General features: G+C 44.3%; 2 protein-coding genes across 3 annotated transcripts in view; one reads left to right on the top strand and one right to left on the bottom strand.

The window, feature by feature from the left end:
* LOC146785159 (solute carrier family 53 member 1-like) overlaps positions 1 to 18,631 on the top strand; it is an 831,379-nt gene that overhangs the window by 646,224 nt on the left and 166,524 nt on the right. The gene's annotated exons all lie outside the window — the stretch shown is intronic.
* The window catches only part of PLPP5 (phospholipid phosphatase 5), a 247,391-nt gene that overhangs the window by 147,410 nt on the left and 81,350 nt on the right, over positions 1 to 18,631 (bottom strand). The window contains exons 2-3 of the mRNA XM_085633961.1: positions 17,849 to 17,983; positions 12,937 to 13,045 (exon numbers count right to left, since the gene is read on the bottom strand). Coding sequence (XP_085490087.1) covers positions 12,937 to 13,045; positions 17,849 to 17,919 — 180 coding nt within the window. The 5' untranslated portion in view covers positions 17,920 to 17,983. The remainder of the gene's footprint in view (positions 1 to 12,936; positions 13,046 to 17,848; positions 17,984 to 18,631) is intronic.

Here is an 18,631-nt window from a genome sequence, read left to right as displayed (position 1 = left end):
TGGAGTTGGGGATACAATTTAGAAAGACGAGGTTGGACCGATGCGGAGAAAAGCTGCCTTCTGCAGAGAAGGGCATCGATCGAGGCAGCAGGTAGGCATGGCACACCGTGGATCTGAAGGTGGATTTATCAGTGCCCAGGAGCTGTGGACAGATTGTGAATTAAGCCTCTGGAGCTGGCATTGTCTCCAAAGGAGGAGAATGTCTGGACTGCCAAGGTGGCATCTCTTCTCCTTCCATCTGCAGGGGCAATCATTGCTGGGGTGCTGGTTGGGGAAGGGGGGGGGCAGGGCATTTCTAAGATGTGGTGAAGAGAATAGGGTGTGTGCTGCATTTGAGGAGACTACCCAGGTTGTTATTAGGCAGGTCCTAAATCTGCTGACCGGCCTGACAAGGAAGACTGCCTGTATGCTGTGTTTAATTTGTGACGGTGGTTGCCAGTGGGGTCACAGGCACTTAATTTTGGGGAACGGAACTTATTTTGCTTAATCAGATAATTATCGAGGGGAAAAACAGAAATCTGAAAGGCGGAGTAAGTGAAAAACGGAAAAAATGTCACAGTGGGAAAGCAGGAAACCGAGATAAAGTAGTAGGGAGTGAGTTTATGGTGGTGAATTTAACACTACCAGCTTTGGTATTCAGCGTGCCGACGTTTAATCGCACAGGCCACAAGCTTCTGAGAAGAGCATTGGGCACCGGCGCTCTAACTTTTACGAATTAAGCACTAACTGTGAGCATACTGTGGAACCAGCCACAAAATGGCATTAGGGTTCTGGAGTTAACTCAAAGGGCCTTTCAGTACGAAACAGTTCCTTGAGAGGGCAAAGAAGAGGGGTACTATCTACCGGACCTAGAAGAACAGAAATGTAAATAAAGGCGGAGACTGCAGGGAGTAGTGGTGTCCTTGTAGCTTAGACAGACCCATTTGAAGTCTACAACCACTCCAAGTGAGCAGCTGAGAGCCCGCCTCTGTTCATGGGTTCCCAGATCAATTATTCCTTCTCTGTGGCCCTGAACCTGTAGTAAAGCATGGAGAAGTAATAAAAAGTAAGGTATCTCTCTCATGATAACCCTGATCATAGGTGACCCTCTGGTGTTATACAGATGCACATGCATTGGAAGACAAGGCTCGCAGAGTTCCTAAGGTGGCCTGGTACCTATTTTGGACTACCCACCATCTCTTGCACTGGTGGTCCTGTAGTGTATATAGAATATTCCTTGAAGGAGGAAGTAATCAAAGGCAATATGAAAGATCTTGCTCAATGAGGGATCCATAACGGAATGGAGAACAAGAACGGACACAGCTCTCCTTAACATATGGGAACAAACTGATCATAAGAAAATGATGCAGCTATGGGTTACGTTAGGGATTATGCTGGCAAAACGTAATATAGCCCAACGATGGGGTTCGGGGCAGGCGCCTACCCTGGCGCAATGGATACGTGACATGGACCAAGTTATGGTGGTTGAAAAATCGGTATATGTACATAGGGGGTGCCCCCGGAAATGGACACAGGTGTGGAGCGGGTGGAATGTCTACAGAGGGAATATTTGTGAGCCCCCACCAGATGTGTCGGAGGCTGAACTCAGTGATCAAGAGTAATGTGATGGTTGGATGCACGGGTGAGGGCTGGGAAAGGCGATATGCTACATATTCCATGTCTTTAGGCCTCACTTGTAATAATACTGCACTGTATAATTCCGCTTGTAGTAACCTCCTGCTATGCCTGAAGATCGATGAGTGGTCTTTTTTCCTTTGTGTTTGCAAATTTAATAAAAATATTTCAAAAAAAAAAAAAAGAACGGACACAGCTGAGGAAATAGGGAGCATCTTACAAGAGACCTGTTAGGTCGGGGAGTTGGAGGACTCTGGTATGGGCATACATGTCTTGGAATTTTAAGTGACGGGAGTTAAAGGCAACTCATAACTTGGATGGCTATGAAAACACAGAATGGTGCTGCAATCTGCTTTGTATATGGTTCCTGAGGCACATCAGGAGAGTCCCAGAGAATTGAAACTCTTAAACCAAAGATCTGTCACTTGATTATTAGGTTGACAAAACCGAGATCACGTCTAAGGTGCAGAGCAGGAAGGCACTGGACTACAAAGTGGGGACAGTACAGATCCTTCAAGACTTCTCCATGTATACTCTCTCTCAGAGACGCAAATGTGAGACCTCATGCACAGTAGCTGAAGCAGAGGCAGATTTCATGTCAATTATGATTTCCTTTATTCCTAGGTTTTGAATACCTTGGGGTGGATTATTATATCACTATTTCACATGATATAGGTAGGGTCACAGAGGAACTAATAGAAGGGGAGAGACCCACTATTCCACAACCTTATTTGAAGTCAGAGTTGGCAGGAACCTGAGAAAGAGGAGTATGAGGAGCTAGAAAGTTCCTTCCTCCAAACCCATCTCCCACCAGTTAAAGTGTAGATAGATGAAGCTGAAGAGGAGGGATTGGTGAATTCAAAGCAGGGTCAGGTCAGGAAGCACTAGGGGTTCTACAGGGGTTTACTGTAGTATGTGTTTCTTGAGGAGTTCTAGGGAGGATTCCAAGATATATGAGGTCAGGCATACCACTGTAGGTGGGCAAAATCAAAAAGTAATTAGATCCGGCTGAGTAGGAGGGCTTTGTGAACTTGCACTGTTGCTATGTTACAGCCTTGGGGACTAGGAGGAGCAGCACCAACCTAGGTGTCCAGAAGGAAGGGTTGGATGACCTGGTTTAATGAAAGGAATGCCACTGCCTTGGGGTCTTCCAGGCACTTAAGCTACAGGTGTGGATGCAAGATAGGACTCAATGCTACAGTTTTCACTATGCTCCTCTGAAATTATATTTCTTTGTGCATTTCCTCCAATTCCTTCTTTCTTTCTGCTGAAGGATAGGTTGATAATGCTGGACAATAGTCTTGCTCGAATGGGGGCAAAGGCTCACCTCTTTGAGGTCTGCAGGGAGTTTATCAAAGGAAGGAACAGTTTCTTACCTATAACTCCAGTTCTCTCATAGGGGTATTTCCATGAGAAGTCATAAGCACTTGAATAGTTCGCCAACGTGCAGAGACGGAGCACTTGTTCTAGATATAACTTAAGTGGATATTGTTCGCCTTTCTTCAAGAAGGCGTGTAAAGACACGTATGAGGTAGTAAGACACATAATGCAGCCTAAGTACATAGGCAACACAAGCCAAAGTCGTCTTCATGAAGTGAAAGAGGCACCAGTACACTATTTTTGAGAAATATCTGAAGTGTTTAACACAGAAAGAGTCTCCTTCACAAAACCCTTTTCATGATAGAAATGAATGAGAGTAGGACAGAGTAGCCCCATAGGCTGCCATTATATGGCTAAAAAATAGAGGCTGTGCCTTTAAGAATCCATAGACCACCAGTAATCCATCATGCCAAACTGGTGGCAGTTACTTCAGTTATTTTTGAAGGCGATGTGATATCTATGCAGATTATCTGGACACCGGTCTGTTCCACCGGGGAAGCGGGAGGGATGCTTATGACTGATCATGGAAATAGCCCTAGGAGAGAGCTGGAGTTACAAGTAAGAAACTGTTCCTTCTCTCGTAGGTGATTTCTATGTATAATCTTAAGCACAAGAATAGATTAGCAAGCCCATCCCTACAGACAGAGCGCACTGGAGGAGAGAGAGGATCATTGGAGAAAAATTATGCAAAAAGGTTTCTGAGGGAAGCCTGCCCTACTTGAGCATCTACTCTAGTATCAAAGTCCAGGCAGTAGTGTTTAGTGAATGAATGAACTGACTTTCAGTTTGCAGCTTTGCAAATCTCTAGAATAGGAACATTATGGAGCAAAGCGGTTGTAGCTGCTTTTCCCCTGGTAGAATGCACTTTAGGCCTAGCAGAAAGTGTTTTGTTAGCCTCTTGATAACAGAGTAAGATAAATTAAACTATCCATCGGGAAATGGATTGCTTAGAGGTAGCCAAGCCTGTACGGAGGGAGCCATAATTGATAAATAATTGTTCCAATCTCTGTATATCTTTTGTTTTGTCAAGATAGAATTTGAGAACCCATCTAACATCTAGAGAATGGAGGGATCTCTCCACCGGAGTAGACAAATGTTGAAAAAAATAGAGATAGAGATAGTTTGGTTAACATGGAAATCCGAAACCACCTTAGGGAGGAACTTCGGATGAGTTTTCATGACTACCTTGGATGCATGCAAAAACAGTATAAGGTTCATCATGAGATTAGAGTGCTTGGATTGTGCTAACCCTGCAGGAGGATGTAATAGCCACAAGGAAAGCTGATTTCCAAGACAGGTGCTGAAGAGAAGCCATTATGTATGGTTTCAAAGGGTTCTTGCAAAAGGCATGAGAGAACCATATTAAGCTCCCATGGAGGAGAAGGATGTCTAATTGCAATCTTTGATGACAGGGATTCTGAAAAAGATTTGTGAAGGACATTTTGTGTAGGCAGTAAGATCTGCCAGGTGAATGTTAATGGAGAAAATATGGAAGGATGATATCTTCCTGGAAAAAGGTAAGGTACTCATTCCTCGATTAACACCATATGTAGAATCTCTTCCATTTGAGTGGAATGTGTGGAAGGCCGCTTTACTTCCCAGAGGATCTCCATGCAGTCTTGCAGCAGGTTCAAGTGTCCATACTGCACTAGCTCAGGAGCCATTCTGCCAAATTCAAAGAGGAGAGGCTGGGGTGCACTATCTGGCCTCCAAATTTCATCAGCAGATCTGTCCTGCATGGCATCCAGAGATGTGGACGGATGTACCAGTGAGAGAGGTCCATGAACCACCATTGACGTGGCCACTCAGGGGCTATAAGAATCATCTTGGTCTTCGAGTGAGACAGCTTGATGAGGACTGCCAGGATAAAGGGAACTGGTGGATTTGGAGAAATTTGCCGGACCAGTTGATCCATAGGGCATCCCCCAGCGTTACGGGTGGAAGTACCTTGATGCAAAGTTTTGGCATTAACTGTTTTCTGCAGTGGCAAACAAAGCTCATCTTCTAAAGATAGAGGACTACGTCATCATTTAAGACCCCCACATGATTATCCTGTAGGAGTCTGCTGAGTGAGTCGGCCTGAGCATTCTGAACACCTGGGAGGTGAGCTGCAGTGATCAAGAGGTTTCAAGCCAGAAGCCACTTCCAGATTGTCTCTGCCTCTTAAGACAAGGGCCAGGCCCTTGTGCCTCCCTGCTTGGTGAGGTAGGACATCGTTGTTGTATTGTCCGTCTGAACAGGCAGCGAGTTGGAGCTGAGTGACGGCTGAAAGGCTTTCAGCGTCACATGAACTGCTCGTAGCTCCAGGAGATGCTGTTGTATGTGGCTCCCTAGGTGACCACTTGCCCTGGATTAGAAGGTGGTCCATGTGGGCTCCCCATCCCAGGAGAAAGGCATGGTTTGAATAGACTCTGGTCTGAATAGGTATCTCCTTGTGAAAAGGAATCCCTCGTAGGAGGTTGGTTGGATAGCACCACCATTTGAGGGACCATAGGGCATGCTGAGACAATCGTATACTGTCGTCCCAATTACCCATCTGCTGGTACCACTGGTCTTAGAGGCAGTCCTGTAGGGGTCTTGTGTGGAGACGTGCATTTGGCCTGAGAAAAATGCAGGAAGCCATCGAGTCTAGGAGAGAGGAGACTTACTTCATGGTGTAATGAGAGATTGTCATGAGATACTGAGCCTGCCGAAGGATCGATAAGTTTCTCTCTTCCGAAGGATACACGCTTTCCCGCAGGGCATCGATTGAGGCCCCCAGGTAGTGTAGCAATTGCAGTGGGACAGAGGTTGACTTTGCATGGTTGACGTGAAGGTCAAGTCGATGTAAGTGATCGTAGGTTCAACTGAAGTGATTAGCCAATTGTCTAGATATGGATAGAGTAACGCTGTGTTTACGGAGATGGGCAGCAACTACTGCCATGATTTTGGATAAAGTTCTGGGTGCGGACCTCAGGTCAAATGGAAGCACTCGGTACTGATAGTGGTTGTGCCCCACTACGAACCTCAAGAACTTGTGATGCTTTCTGGCAATTGGTATGTGAAAGTATGCATCTTGAAGGTCTATGGCGCAGAGCCAATCCCTTTGGTGCAACTGAGGATAAATTTGGTGTGATGCCAGCATCGGTAACTTCTCTCGCCGTATCCACTTGTTCGCGGTTTTGAGGTCAAGAATTGGTCTGAACTCGTTATTATCTTTCTTTTTTACGAGAGAGACCCTTGAATATAATCTGGTGCCTCAAGAGGAGGTACAGGTTCCACCGCCTGTTTCTGTAATAGGATGTTGGCTTCCAATTGCAATTGTTCCTGAGCTATGGACGTGGAGGGCTGGTGAATCAGAGGATATCCACTGTGAACAATATGCAGCACCCAGTCGTCTTGCATGATATTTAGGCACTCAACCAGGTACTCTTGGATGCTTCCTCCTACTGGAGTGGGTAACGGGAGAGGGGGAAGGAAAAACTAATGGTTTCGATCCTGTTGGTTGCTTGCCTTGCGCAAGCTGCTGTCTTGATCCTCCTCTAGATTGCCATTTTTTAAACGGCTGATAGGATCATTGGCACTGTTGTTGTGTACCCGTCTGGCGTCCATGATGCCAACGAGGGGTTTGAACCCTCTGTGAGGAATAGCGGGGATGTAAAGGCCTGAAAGATTTATGCTGGTCCATAGGTTTTCCCAAGCCATCAGCTTTTAATGTGTCCACCTCTGCCTTCATTCCGACCATCTCTTCGTCGGTGTGAGAGCAAAAGAGAGCCATAACTGAGAATGGAAGCTTGAGGATGCGCTGTTGAGATTCATGCTTAAGAGTCGTGAGACGCAGCTATGAGTGTCATCAGAGAGCCACGCTGTGACAATATTTGTGTGCTGCCAGGAGAGATGTATCCGCTGCTGCACTTATGACTTGGTTAGAAACCATGAGACCCTCCGATACAATCTCGTTAAAGTCCTCTAGTTTGTCTCAAGGAAGGCAGTTCACAAACTGTTGGAGAGATTCCCACAATGCTCTATCATATCTGCCTAGCAACGCTGTGGCGCTGGCTGCTTTCATAGTAGTCATTGCTGTGTTGCAGACCTTCCTTTCCACGGAGTCTAGCTTGTGGCTCTCTTTGTCAGCTGGAACTGTCTAGGTAGGAGCAGGGACATGTTTCTTCGCCGCCGCCGCCTCAATGACAGAATCCGGTTTCAGGTCTGTCCGAAGGAAGACAGGGTCCTGCTCTGGGGGACCGTATTTTTTCTGCAACCAGGATGGTGCAGACGTAATAGAAAAAGGCATAAGGAAGACATCCATCGCCAGCTCTAAGAGACCTAGAACGAGAAGGTAGCAAACGGTATGAAGCGGTTTGTTGTTGCAGGGTCCAGAAAATTACTGATGTTGTAGGTGTTGGTGTGGACATTGGGATATTTAACTTTGAGATCGCCTCACCAGGACCTCTTGAAAGGTATTGAGGTCGTCCACCAGTGAAATGAGTGGAGGTAGGGAGTCCTAGAGAGTCGAAGTGTACCTCCCTGAGCTTGAGGAAGAGGTGTCTCTAGTATGTCTCAAACAAGACCTTAATTCATGGTGCCGATGATGGGAGTGCCTGGAAGGTGTAGAGGAGCGTCTTTGATTGTTCCTGCAAGACCAATTTTGAGTCTGAGACCGAGACCTCGGTCTTGGTGGTGGGTGAGGTGGTGGAGGCGGCAGAGGTGGAAGGGGCATAGGCGGAGGAGGAGGAGTTGGAGGCCTTGGTTCTGTGTCTGGTGGATGGGGCAAAGGCCATAGAAGAGGAAGCGTTAGCTGTGGAGATGAGACCTTCCATGATGGAAAATAGGTACGGAAATAATCCAAATCCGGTGATGTGTAGATTCATCTCATCTTCCTGCACGTTTTCTAAAGACTGGAGGAGGCCGACGGAGTTATTACAGATGGCCTTTCTGTCCCCTCGACCTACTCGTTGACGGTGACCAACGATGATGCCTTGACGTCAGATCTGGACAGTGACCTGCGAGGCGTCACCGCTTGCACAGGGCTCCCTGACGCCAAACGGGGTCGAAGCGTCGTCGGCATTGTAATCGGCATCAGTATTCTCTGCCTCAACGTAGACAGCAACGTTTCTTCTATGCTGAGCCCAGTCGACAACTAACAGGTCGGCGCTGTACCTCCTCTCAACGTCATAGTCCTCAACCCGGACCAGCGACGTTTTTCAGCCCTTCTTCTCCTGAAAAGCCCACCAGAGGCTGATGACAGATCCCTGGTAGAGCACTGACCCTCTCCTCGCCCTGAGGTCTCACCTAAAGGATGTGCCTTCTGCTTTCACAGCTCCTCTGCTCCTTGAAGGAGAGTCTTCTCTCTGTCACAAAGAGTGTGCCTGAAGAAAGTCTTACAAGTCTGACAAGAGTCAGAAACATGGCTGTCTGGCAAACAGAGTATACATACTCTGTGAGGATCAGTCTTGGCCTTCTTTCTACCACGGTCTGGGCACCAAAAAGAGATGGCATTTTTAAAGTGAAAACTGTAATAATTCCTGTCAGAAAAAGACAGAAAAAATAGGGAAAGGCCAAAGACGTGAAGTGAAGTAGTTGTTATTGAAAGTAGAAGTACATTTTGAAGAGAAAACCCAAAAGTTGGCCGATCTCAATACTCCTGTCAGTAGGAGCCAGAAAAAAGGCCTGAAGTAACCGCCAGCAGCTAGGCATGATGGGATACAGGTCTATGGATTTTTAAAAGGCATAGCCTCTATTTTTGAGCCATATAATGGCACCCTTAGGGGCTACTCTGTCCTATTCCCACTAATCTCTATCATGAAAAAGGGTTTTGTGAAGGAGATTCATTCTGTGTGTTACACACTTCTAGCTTCTCTAAAAAATCGTGTACTGGCACCTCTTTCACTTCATGATAAATACTTTGGCCAGTGTATCCTATGTATTTAGGCTGCATTATTTGTCTTTCTACCTCTTAAGTGGCTTTACAGGCCTTCCTGAAGAAAGGTGAACAATATCCACTTAAGAAGATATATCTAGAAGAAAATTCCCTAGAAGAGAAGAAACCTGTTGTGATTTTTATGGAAGTAACCCCTGTGATGTGACAAGATTGGACGCCCTTAGTATTAAAGGCCTTAACTAGCAGGTGAAGAGGTCCCACCTACAAGAAAAACTTGTTGATCCTCCTCCCATTTCACAAAACACAAAGAGAAGAAAACGTAATCTTAGGTGGCGACAAGTGTTTCTAGTGTCTTGCACCACAAAATGGTGGTGTAGGGATCTTGCTCTGGGAGAAGGTGTGGTACAGACTAAAAGGTTTTCAAGACTGAGAGCTCCAGGTGTGTTGGGACTACAACAAGATACAGTCACTGCAGCTTGAGCAGCTATGTAAAATGGAGGACTGATGGCTAGAAATCCAAAGTAAACGCAGGATGAGCTTCAAACCAATTAAGAAACAAAGACCTCTTTGTAGATGTTAGAGGAAATGTCAATCAGGAAAGAAGAGGTACACTTTCCACTCTCAGGTCCTTGACTTTTACTCATGCCTGGATTAAGCTTAGTGCAGTCTGAGATAGGGGCTGGGGGCAGAAATAGTAGTGACACCCAGGACCGGTCACTCTGCTATAACTGTACAGTTACCGGATTACCATAGCTGAGGAGGAAAAAGCATGGGTGGGTTTGCAATGGCATGCTCCTTCAGGACAAGCTGATGAGAGAGGAGCTAAAAGAGTCCATTAAAAATCATTTTGCAGAAAAGGATAATGGAGGGGTGTGAAGACCCACTCTGTGGGAGAGCTTTAAATTGACAAGGAATTTGATGGCGCAAGGAGGGAAAGGTTAACGAGAATGACAAAGAAACAACTTTGGGCACAAGTAAAGCTAGAATAGAAACTGTAAGACACTGAGGAGAATAAGAAGCAAACATCAGTTGAAGTGCAGATAAAAAGGATAAAGCTGAAGAAACTTCTCACAGATCACTTTGAAAATAAGATTAGATTGGGCAGGTAGGGTGGACTATATTCTGATTCAATGTAATCTTTATTCTTTTCTTGTTAGAAGGAACAATCAGTAAAGCGATAGCAAAAAATTCTAAAGATTTGCAGAAACTGGAGCAGATGAAATGACATGCACTGCAACACCCTAGACAGAAACCAGCATGAAGTACATTGGCTGGTTGATTTTAACATGAAGAGAATTACCTCTATTCTGCAAACTTTCCACGGTCTCTTAGTTTATAAATTTGAATTACTTGTACTCAACTATGTGTCCATAATACAGTATGTAATACCAACATTAATAAAAGCAAAGAAACCCGCACATTTATTTTTAAACCAATGCTGAACTGAAGGTTTAACACGTTGACACTCAACTGCTACCTTAACCCTAGCCACAAGCTGAAGTCTGACTGACTATTTGCCTAATCTAAGCATATGGTCATTATGCATAATGCTGACCCTATACCTAATCTTAGCCAAGTGTCTTGGCCCCAAGAATAACATGGATATCAAGCCCAGAACCTAACTCTAGCGTTAACCTTGGTTTTACATTTTAAGCAATTTTGTTAAAAAAGGACTTTTGTTTGCAGTATAAAATCTATCAAAATTAAGGTATTTCAAATTGAGATTTAGGTATTTGTGCTTTAGGTATGTTTGGCCTATTATACGTACCAGTGCTGCATGGACACTATACTTATCTCCCACGTGAAATCAGACGGCAAAAATATCTATTGCCATAATTTCTGAAACCTAATATCTCTTGACACAAATAGTGACCTCTTTAAATGGCTAAATCCACTCAAATGTATTTCTCACATATTAGAGGACTCCGCTAATTTAATATACTAACTTCAGCCCATGTATAATTTGGGGCAAATGCTTGATCAGACGGTGTAGAAATATGTATAAATATTTGTAAGATGTTATTGAATTATAGTAGATAATATGTCAGCAAGGGTTTCAGTCTAAGTTTTTCCAGTCTGTTTTCAGATGCTACTGTATTTCCTTTGTACACAACGTTCTCCTTGCCCAGTTATTTCCCACCGCCTCCCTAAGAATCTACCCTGATAGTCATAGAAAGTTGCATCTTGCACACTCCTGGATCACACAGAGGAGTTAAAGCTGTTTCTCTTCAACACACACAAACACTGGAAGGTCCAAGGTTTAGGAAAAGTGTCCTTTTTGATATGGTCACTCCCCACATTTTGTCCTAGTACTGATGCTTTTTGACTGAAAATGCATTGGTCCCTGCTACTAAGGCTCACAGCGCCAGGGCTCTTTCCCTTAATACAAGGTAAGAGTCTAATTGTAACCCGATGTGCAAGAACTGCTAGGGCAGGTAAAATCTAACTGCTGGTGCTTTCTTAGACCTTGGCCCCTAAGCACCTCAAGTCCTAGAAGGCACCTTCCAAAAATGCTTGCAAGTATATCTATGCAGTGTATGTTTCACCCATAGGATAACATTACCACGTTTGAGGCTCATACCTCAAAACCATTACTGAACTGTATTTTTTATTTCCACAAAAATATATAACTCCAAAAGTACTAACCTGATTCTGATGATCTTGGGGTCTAAAAATATATAAAAATCTGTTATTTTTTTTAATTTGTCTCGGATTTCTTTTCGAGTGTGTGTCTCATTTATTGACTCGGTGTGTACAACAAATGCTTAACACTACCCTCTGATTAGCCTAAGCTGCTTGACCACACTAACACAAATAGAGCTCTTGGGATTAGTAATTTAAGCCCTGTAAACCAATAAGGGTTGTCTGTACTTTTTGCACGGTGTGCCCTACCATTGGCACTACCACATAAAAATCCAGCTTCCTACACTAGGCAGCATAGATGCTTCTGTGCACCTTACCTAGAGCATATGCGAGGCAGCAGTTTGGAGAGGAAGAAGCGACCAAAGAAGGCTATAGAGAATGCATAAGGTGCAATCAGACATCCAGGACCGGTCTGCCATTTATGCCTGGGCTCTGGACTCCTGCACACCTACACGCCCAATGGTTTTACATCTTTGCAAACCTAGTAGTGGGACTACGGTTTATGTAATCCATTATAACAGAAGGACCAGCTTGGTCATATTGCCCTATCTGGCACCAATTCTTCCTGGCATTTCCGCTCTCTCACTTTGCTTCCTCTTTTAAGAGTGCTCTGGGTCCACCAATTCGGGGCAAGTGGTAGAGCTTAATAAAAACTAAAACATAAATAAAATAAATAAGGAAAGGATGAATGATGATATAAACTTGGGGTGAAAGAGAGGGAGGAGGAAGCAGTGATAGATGGCGGACAACAAGGAGGAAACAAGTGTTTCGGTGTTGGGAGAAGGGAAGGGCAGAAAGGGAGGGAGGACGGCAACATGAGAGGAGAAAGAGCACATGGAGGGACTGTCAAAGGAAGAAAAGAGTTACAAGACGAGTGGTAACCTGGCAGACGGCATGGGAAAGGAGGGATCATGGAGTAGAGGGTTAGGTGAAATAGAGAGAAAGAAGGGACAGTCAGAATAGACAGTTATCGGGGGGAGGGGGGGAAGCTGTATTGGCCAGTCAACTAAAGGGTGAACAACTCAACCGGTCTGCAGAGAGAAGCGGCAAGTGGATGAGGGCAGCCTCCAGCCTGACAGTAAAGTAACGGACAGCCTCATCGGAGATACAGTCTATTCTAGTTCCTAAACATCTGATTTTCCCTAAACAAAGGCTTGGAAGAATGCCACGATCACCTATCGCCTACACCCGGATAGTGCCCAGTATTCATTTTAACATCTTAAGAGGTAAAGGCGGTTTGCCAGTGGTTCTACAGCTTGGAATGTGCCCTTTCTGAAGTTGGAAGATTCTGTGAAGGCGCACGTATGTGAGCCTCTCCTTCAGTGTAGGGTACAGCAGGGCTGCCTGTGTATGGATATCGCACAGGTGCGGTTTAGTGTTCTATAAAATCACATACAGAAACAGAACAGATATTACGAATGAAAACGGGTACTACATACAAACATAGGCGTCGTGGGCACCCAGTCTGCCTGCACATGTGGGTTCTTGTACAGCCACATCTCCTCAGGCTGAATGACGCGCTGAAACGGAGGCAGAAGCTCGGTGACCCTAAAGCAGAAAGGAATGAAGCTGTTCACGTGATACCACAAAGGCGATTTTTAACAGTGCTCAAAATAAACCTGTAAAAGTTGTACGTCACTGACACAGCAAAACAATAGCTTGAGTCAACTTTCAGGACCAGAGAAAGAAGACTACAAAATAGAATAGGGTCACGTTTCTAAGTCAGGGCCTGGTACAAATATTGCTGCAGTGCTTAATTTGTAAAATATTAAGTGCCAGGGCTCTGACCAGGAGGCCACTGCAGTTTACACCACCCATCGCACGTCATCACTGCCAAAACAACTACTAACCATCTCTCTCGCATGTAAATGCGACAGTTCAGATTATTCGGATTATTACAGGCCCCCAAAGCTAAAGGAATGGCTGAGGAGGCAGGTATTGGTAATTTTTTAACTTCTATTGTTTTCCTAAACAACCGTTATACTGCTCACCTCTAAATTACATGAGCAGCGCCACCTTGTGGCGGATTGCCCTAAGTGTGGTGTTGACACTTAAGTGCCGGAGCCGAGCACCGGAAACCAATTAAGTGCCGGCGCTCAGCACCAGAGAGCTCGAACTGTTGAAGGATTCAGGCCACAAGCACCTAATAATCTTTCCACTGAGTGAATTAGGAGATGTCCTTTAGGGGATGTACATTTCTCGGTCCACAAGAGACAAAGTATATTGATGAGAACTATGAAATCCTCAGCCAGAGTTAGCATGCAGAATTATGATAGGAGACAACCTCCCTCCTCCAAGCGCTCACCTGAAGTCAACTGAGTTCCCCATTTGCCTAAAGTAAGGCGATAAATGACTGATTGAGAGGTAGACGGCTTATTTTGATGGGCTCCAAAACTAGGAGGTAGGCAAGCTCTCTGTCCACTTCTAAAACTTGCCAAGTTCCAACACATTAATTTAATGTCTCACTCATCACTGCAGTGTGGGAGCCTGATTACACAAAGATTTGTCTCACAGGAGGTTTCAGGCTTCCTCACATACATTCGAACATCTACTCTATTGTCCGCAGCATACAACCTTCCTTATTAGGGTTCTTAATTTCTGCGAGAACTTTATAAAACAAATGGGATGCATTCAATAGATCTGAATTAACAGATGAACTGGGGTTACCTTTTTCAACGGCATAAATAAAATCTTAGTTGAAAGTATACCAATTCAACAAAAATGCAAGATTTGAAACGTTCTGATAACAAGCATTGGCATAGCCAATAGGTCTCGCCTTTGGGACCTTATAAGTGGTTAGTTCCAAATATTAATGCCGTCATTGGAGCAGGTTTGCTTCCGAAAGACAAAAGACACAACATTCTAAAACCCGAACTTAGGCAAACAAAGTAAACACTAAGTCAAAACATTGCAGCGGTCTTCAAATGGACTTACCTCTGGATGAAAGGCAGCTAACTTTGTTTAAACGAATCAAAGGCACAAATGCTAGGAGTGGTGACCCATCGTGCGATAGCCTGCGTTTGACTGGACTGAGGGACGAGGAGCCAACACCCACAAGTGAGAAGAAACCTTTGTGTATGATTTGGTAGTAAACATTCCTTGGGGAAACCAGATTTCAACAGTGACCATAAATATAAGCTTCTATATCAAGCAAGGGAGATATTAATAAGTTGTCACATTTGTTAGATTACAAAAATTTGGACGGCTCTTTCTCCTGAAACCTTGGCTATTTATCATAAGCAAGCATCTTTTCCGTAAAAGCCTTAATTTTAGAAACAAAAATAAAACAAATTCCAAGGCTAGAAACCCACTTTAAGAGATAAATACAACTTAAATAAAGCACTTTGGATCAGAATTCTAATACTTTCTAATGGCAGCCTTTCATGAGGTAGGTTGAAAATAGAACGTTTGAATATCGTAATGGTTCAACAATAGAAGATATGGATGAACAGTAAATTCCCAAATTTTAGATAGGTGAGAATATCGGCAGTTTTGCACATCTGCTGCGAAGCATTGCCTTAACTTTAGTGCCTTCAGTGCCATTTTCATTTCATTAAAAAATGACCAGCTTTCCCCTCTGCGGGATCCATGGAAAAATCTTGCTAAGCATTCGCATGATTCCAAAGCATGCCCCAGCCACAGATTTTACCTGCTCATCCATAGCAAGATTGTTATCAATTTTAATGCCCAAGTTCTTCGCCCATGCTGAGGGGGCGGGGGCATCTCCCAGTTCGGATGGCCACCAGTCCCGGGTCCATAGCTCCTTTGCCTTCCCAATAATCTCAGTCTTTGAGGAATTAAGTTGGAGAAAATTTTTCCTCATCCACTCTGCTATAGTGATCATACATTTACGAAATTTGGACCTGGTTGCTGCAAGACTTTCTTCAATGGGGTCTATTATCTGGGTGTCATCTGCATATGATATGCATTCGAACCCGGACTCGCGTATAATGGCGGCCAGGGGGGCCACATATAGATTAAACAAAGTAGGGCTCAAGACTGAGCCCTGCGGTACCCCCTTATCAACAATAATGGTCTGGGAACTAAAAGGCCCAAGCTGGACACTTTGAGATCTTTCCACCAGAAAGTTCAGGAGCCATTTGAAGGCCCTGCCTCTGACACCAATCTCTCGCAACCGGGCCAAAAGTATTTGGTGGGAGATGGTGTCAAAGGCGGCAGACAAATCCAATAGGACCAGTATCACCGGGACGTCCCTGTCCAGGGACATCCGTATGGTGTCTGTTACCTCCAACAATGCTATCTCTATTCCTCCTTCAATGCCACCTCCACATGCCCTCAAGTCAAGACTTCCTCCTCCTCCCCTGCTGTTTCGAAGCCCCATGTTAATATCCCCCACCAATCGTTACTCACTGTCTCTCCCCCACCCTTCTCCACGCACCGCTCGTCAAGAATCGTCCACTAGCTCGGAGGACGCTGCCCATCCACACCATAGATGACATGGTTGGGCCAGCCAGCCAGACAGCCGCGGCGCCAGACCCCAAAGTCACCTTACGCCTGCGACAACGAGCCAAAGCGGCGTGCGTTATAATAGGCTGGAAAATGCAGACTAGTCCTTTCACGTCTAGGGTACCGATGGAACGCCTGCCTAACACACGCTTAGACCCATAGAAATCACACTTTTGTTTACAAGGTAGGACTGTTAATTAATAGACGAAAGAAACAGACACACGTTCTTTTGATTTGCATTTATTTTCTATCTTACCCAACTATTGTTCACGGCAGTGACTACTAGATGGCAGTGAGTCAAAGGGAAATCCACCACATTAAAAAACAATCAGTCTTCACTTTTCAAGCACTGCGCTCGTGCTTATGTTGCGCCGCTGCTCGCTCCCGCAAGGTGGATGCTGCCACAAGCACGAGTGCAGTGCTTGAAAAGTGAAGACCGATGGCAAAAGGCCCTCCTAGGGCAGCGCATGCGCGCTGCCTAGGCGAGACCTAAAAACTTCCTGAAGGACCTACAAAGCCTTCCATTCATTTAAGACCACAATAATCACAAACCCCCATGCTGTTAAACCACCAAACTCCAATCAGTTCTCTTAACCTTTTGTAAGACTTCAAATTCTCTCTGCCTTTACACATCACCACACTTTTAGATCTTCCTCCATCAGTTGGATGATGGAAATTCGCAGCTAGAAGCATCACCGTCTGAACTGTCTACCTCAACACTTCAGAAACATCAAACACCTTTTCTACAGATGATTCCTGAAACCCATCACATAACCAGCATCTTTGAATAATATCTGTCCTCTTTCATCTTGTTTGCCAGCAATTCAGTCATTATCCACCACAACTACACATAATGTTGCACCTTATGTATACGTAAAAAATTAAACCCAGCTTCTAATGTTTTCCAATTTACAGTCACCACACTGGAGACAAGAGGACCAGAATTCATGCTTACAAGACAACAAAGTCGTACATCAGATAAACATACCAACTACTGGGCCAATTTACACAGGCATTTAAGAGCATGGGAAGTAGTACCACTGGGGTACTAATTTATATATCCAAATGCCTTTGTAAATTAGCACCTAAATGTCCAACTTCCTTTTAGTAAAAGTGCAAAAAACAATTCTATACATCTGTATCAACTGTATATTAATATTCCTTTAATAGTCCTATTGTGTGTGTTTCGGGGCCAATTTACAAACACATTTAAGAGTTATGGAGGTAGTACTACATATACTCAAATGCCCATGTGGATAGGTCCCTATATCTCCAGACTACAAATGCACTAACCCCAAAAGCATGTCTGTTGTTGGAGGCCTACTGAAAACCAGTGCTGATCAGAATGTTATAGGTCTAACTGAAAACAAGAACATGATCTCCAAAACTCAACACATAGAGCAAATAATTTAACAATCATGTTTAATGCACTATTATTATAGGGTGATCTATTAATTGGATCGGTAATTACTAAGCACTTGCGTATACAAACTATACAGTTGGTGAAAAAGAGTAATGTTAAAAAAAAAATGCTACTTTTCGACCTCTAAAATTTTCTGCATTGATACATTTTCCACATAAACTTAATTTAAGATAGGACACCAAATAGGCCCAAGCAGGAATACGAAAACCAAAAAAAAAAAAATCAGACAATGAGAGGAACCAATGTGTGAGATATTGACAGAGGTCGGCTCCTAGCCTTGATGTGAGTGGAGGAAGGAGCTGGAGGCACCAATGCCTCGGGGCACAAGAACAAGTCAGATATGTAATCTTATGGTGGGAGTGAAGGATGAAGGTAGAGGTTTTCTTAACAGTGTTTCCAAACGTGCTTGAACAATTTTCAGAACCGGGCTGCTAAAATCGTGGCAAGTAGTCAGTACTTACAAAAATATTCCAAACAGAACAATTCTTGTGCACACTTCGGCCATGAAATCCACCACCAATTTCTTCCTCATTTTCCTCCAAAGGAGAGACACTCGGCTTCGAAAGTTAACCTTCAGATGGGACGTTCATGAGGTCCTTTTTGGGAAACAAAACAGATTGAAGCAAGCGTTTTTTTCTGAACCTCATATAGTTATATAGGTGTTAAAACATTTTCTTTGATTAGCGCTCTACCACGCAAAACAGATATATGAAAGAGCTTGCTCTGCATATAAAATACTTAGGCCTCTGTTATTTGTACCCAGACACGGAGGTTGACAAAAAGTATCTCTGCAGTTTGGAAATTAGAGCACTTAAAAACTGCGGCATATGGTCCTTCGTGTAGACAGAAGAATAGGCCTAAACAAATACACAACCGTTACACACACATTATGTTCTGCGTTTTTCCTAGCACAGCATTTGGCATTTTGGTACTTTTGGGAGGTCTGTAAGCGTTCACCAAAGCCCACAGAAGTGCAAACATAAGGCAGCGTTTAATACGTTCCACTCGCTTCCCAAAGCGATCAGTCTGCTTCACATTGTCTGCACTGTTTTCACTGCCATCCCTAAGGGTCGGTCCACAGAGGACACAACCACACACAAAAACAGACCTTTTCCACAAATTGTAACTGTTTCAGACATCACTGAAGCCACATGCCCTACCCTCCAGTCCGGTTATTTATGGCACACTGTGCCCTACTCAGTGGAGGACCCTTGAAAACAATTTACAGTTTGTGGAAGCTGAAG

Source organism: Triturus cristatus, chromosome 11, assembly GCF_964204655.1.
Source record: "Triturus cristatus chromosome 11, aTriCri1.1, whole genome shotgun sequence".
NCBI lineage: Eukaryota > Metazoa > Chordata > Amphibia > Caudata > Salamandridae > Triturus > Triturus cristatus.
The sequence above is the reverse complement of the archived record's forward strand: the minus strand, read 5'-3'. Positions and strand labels throughout refer to the sequence as shown.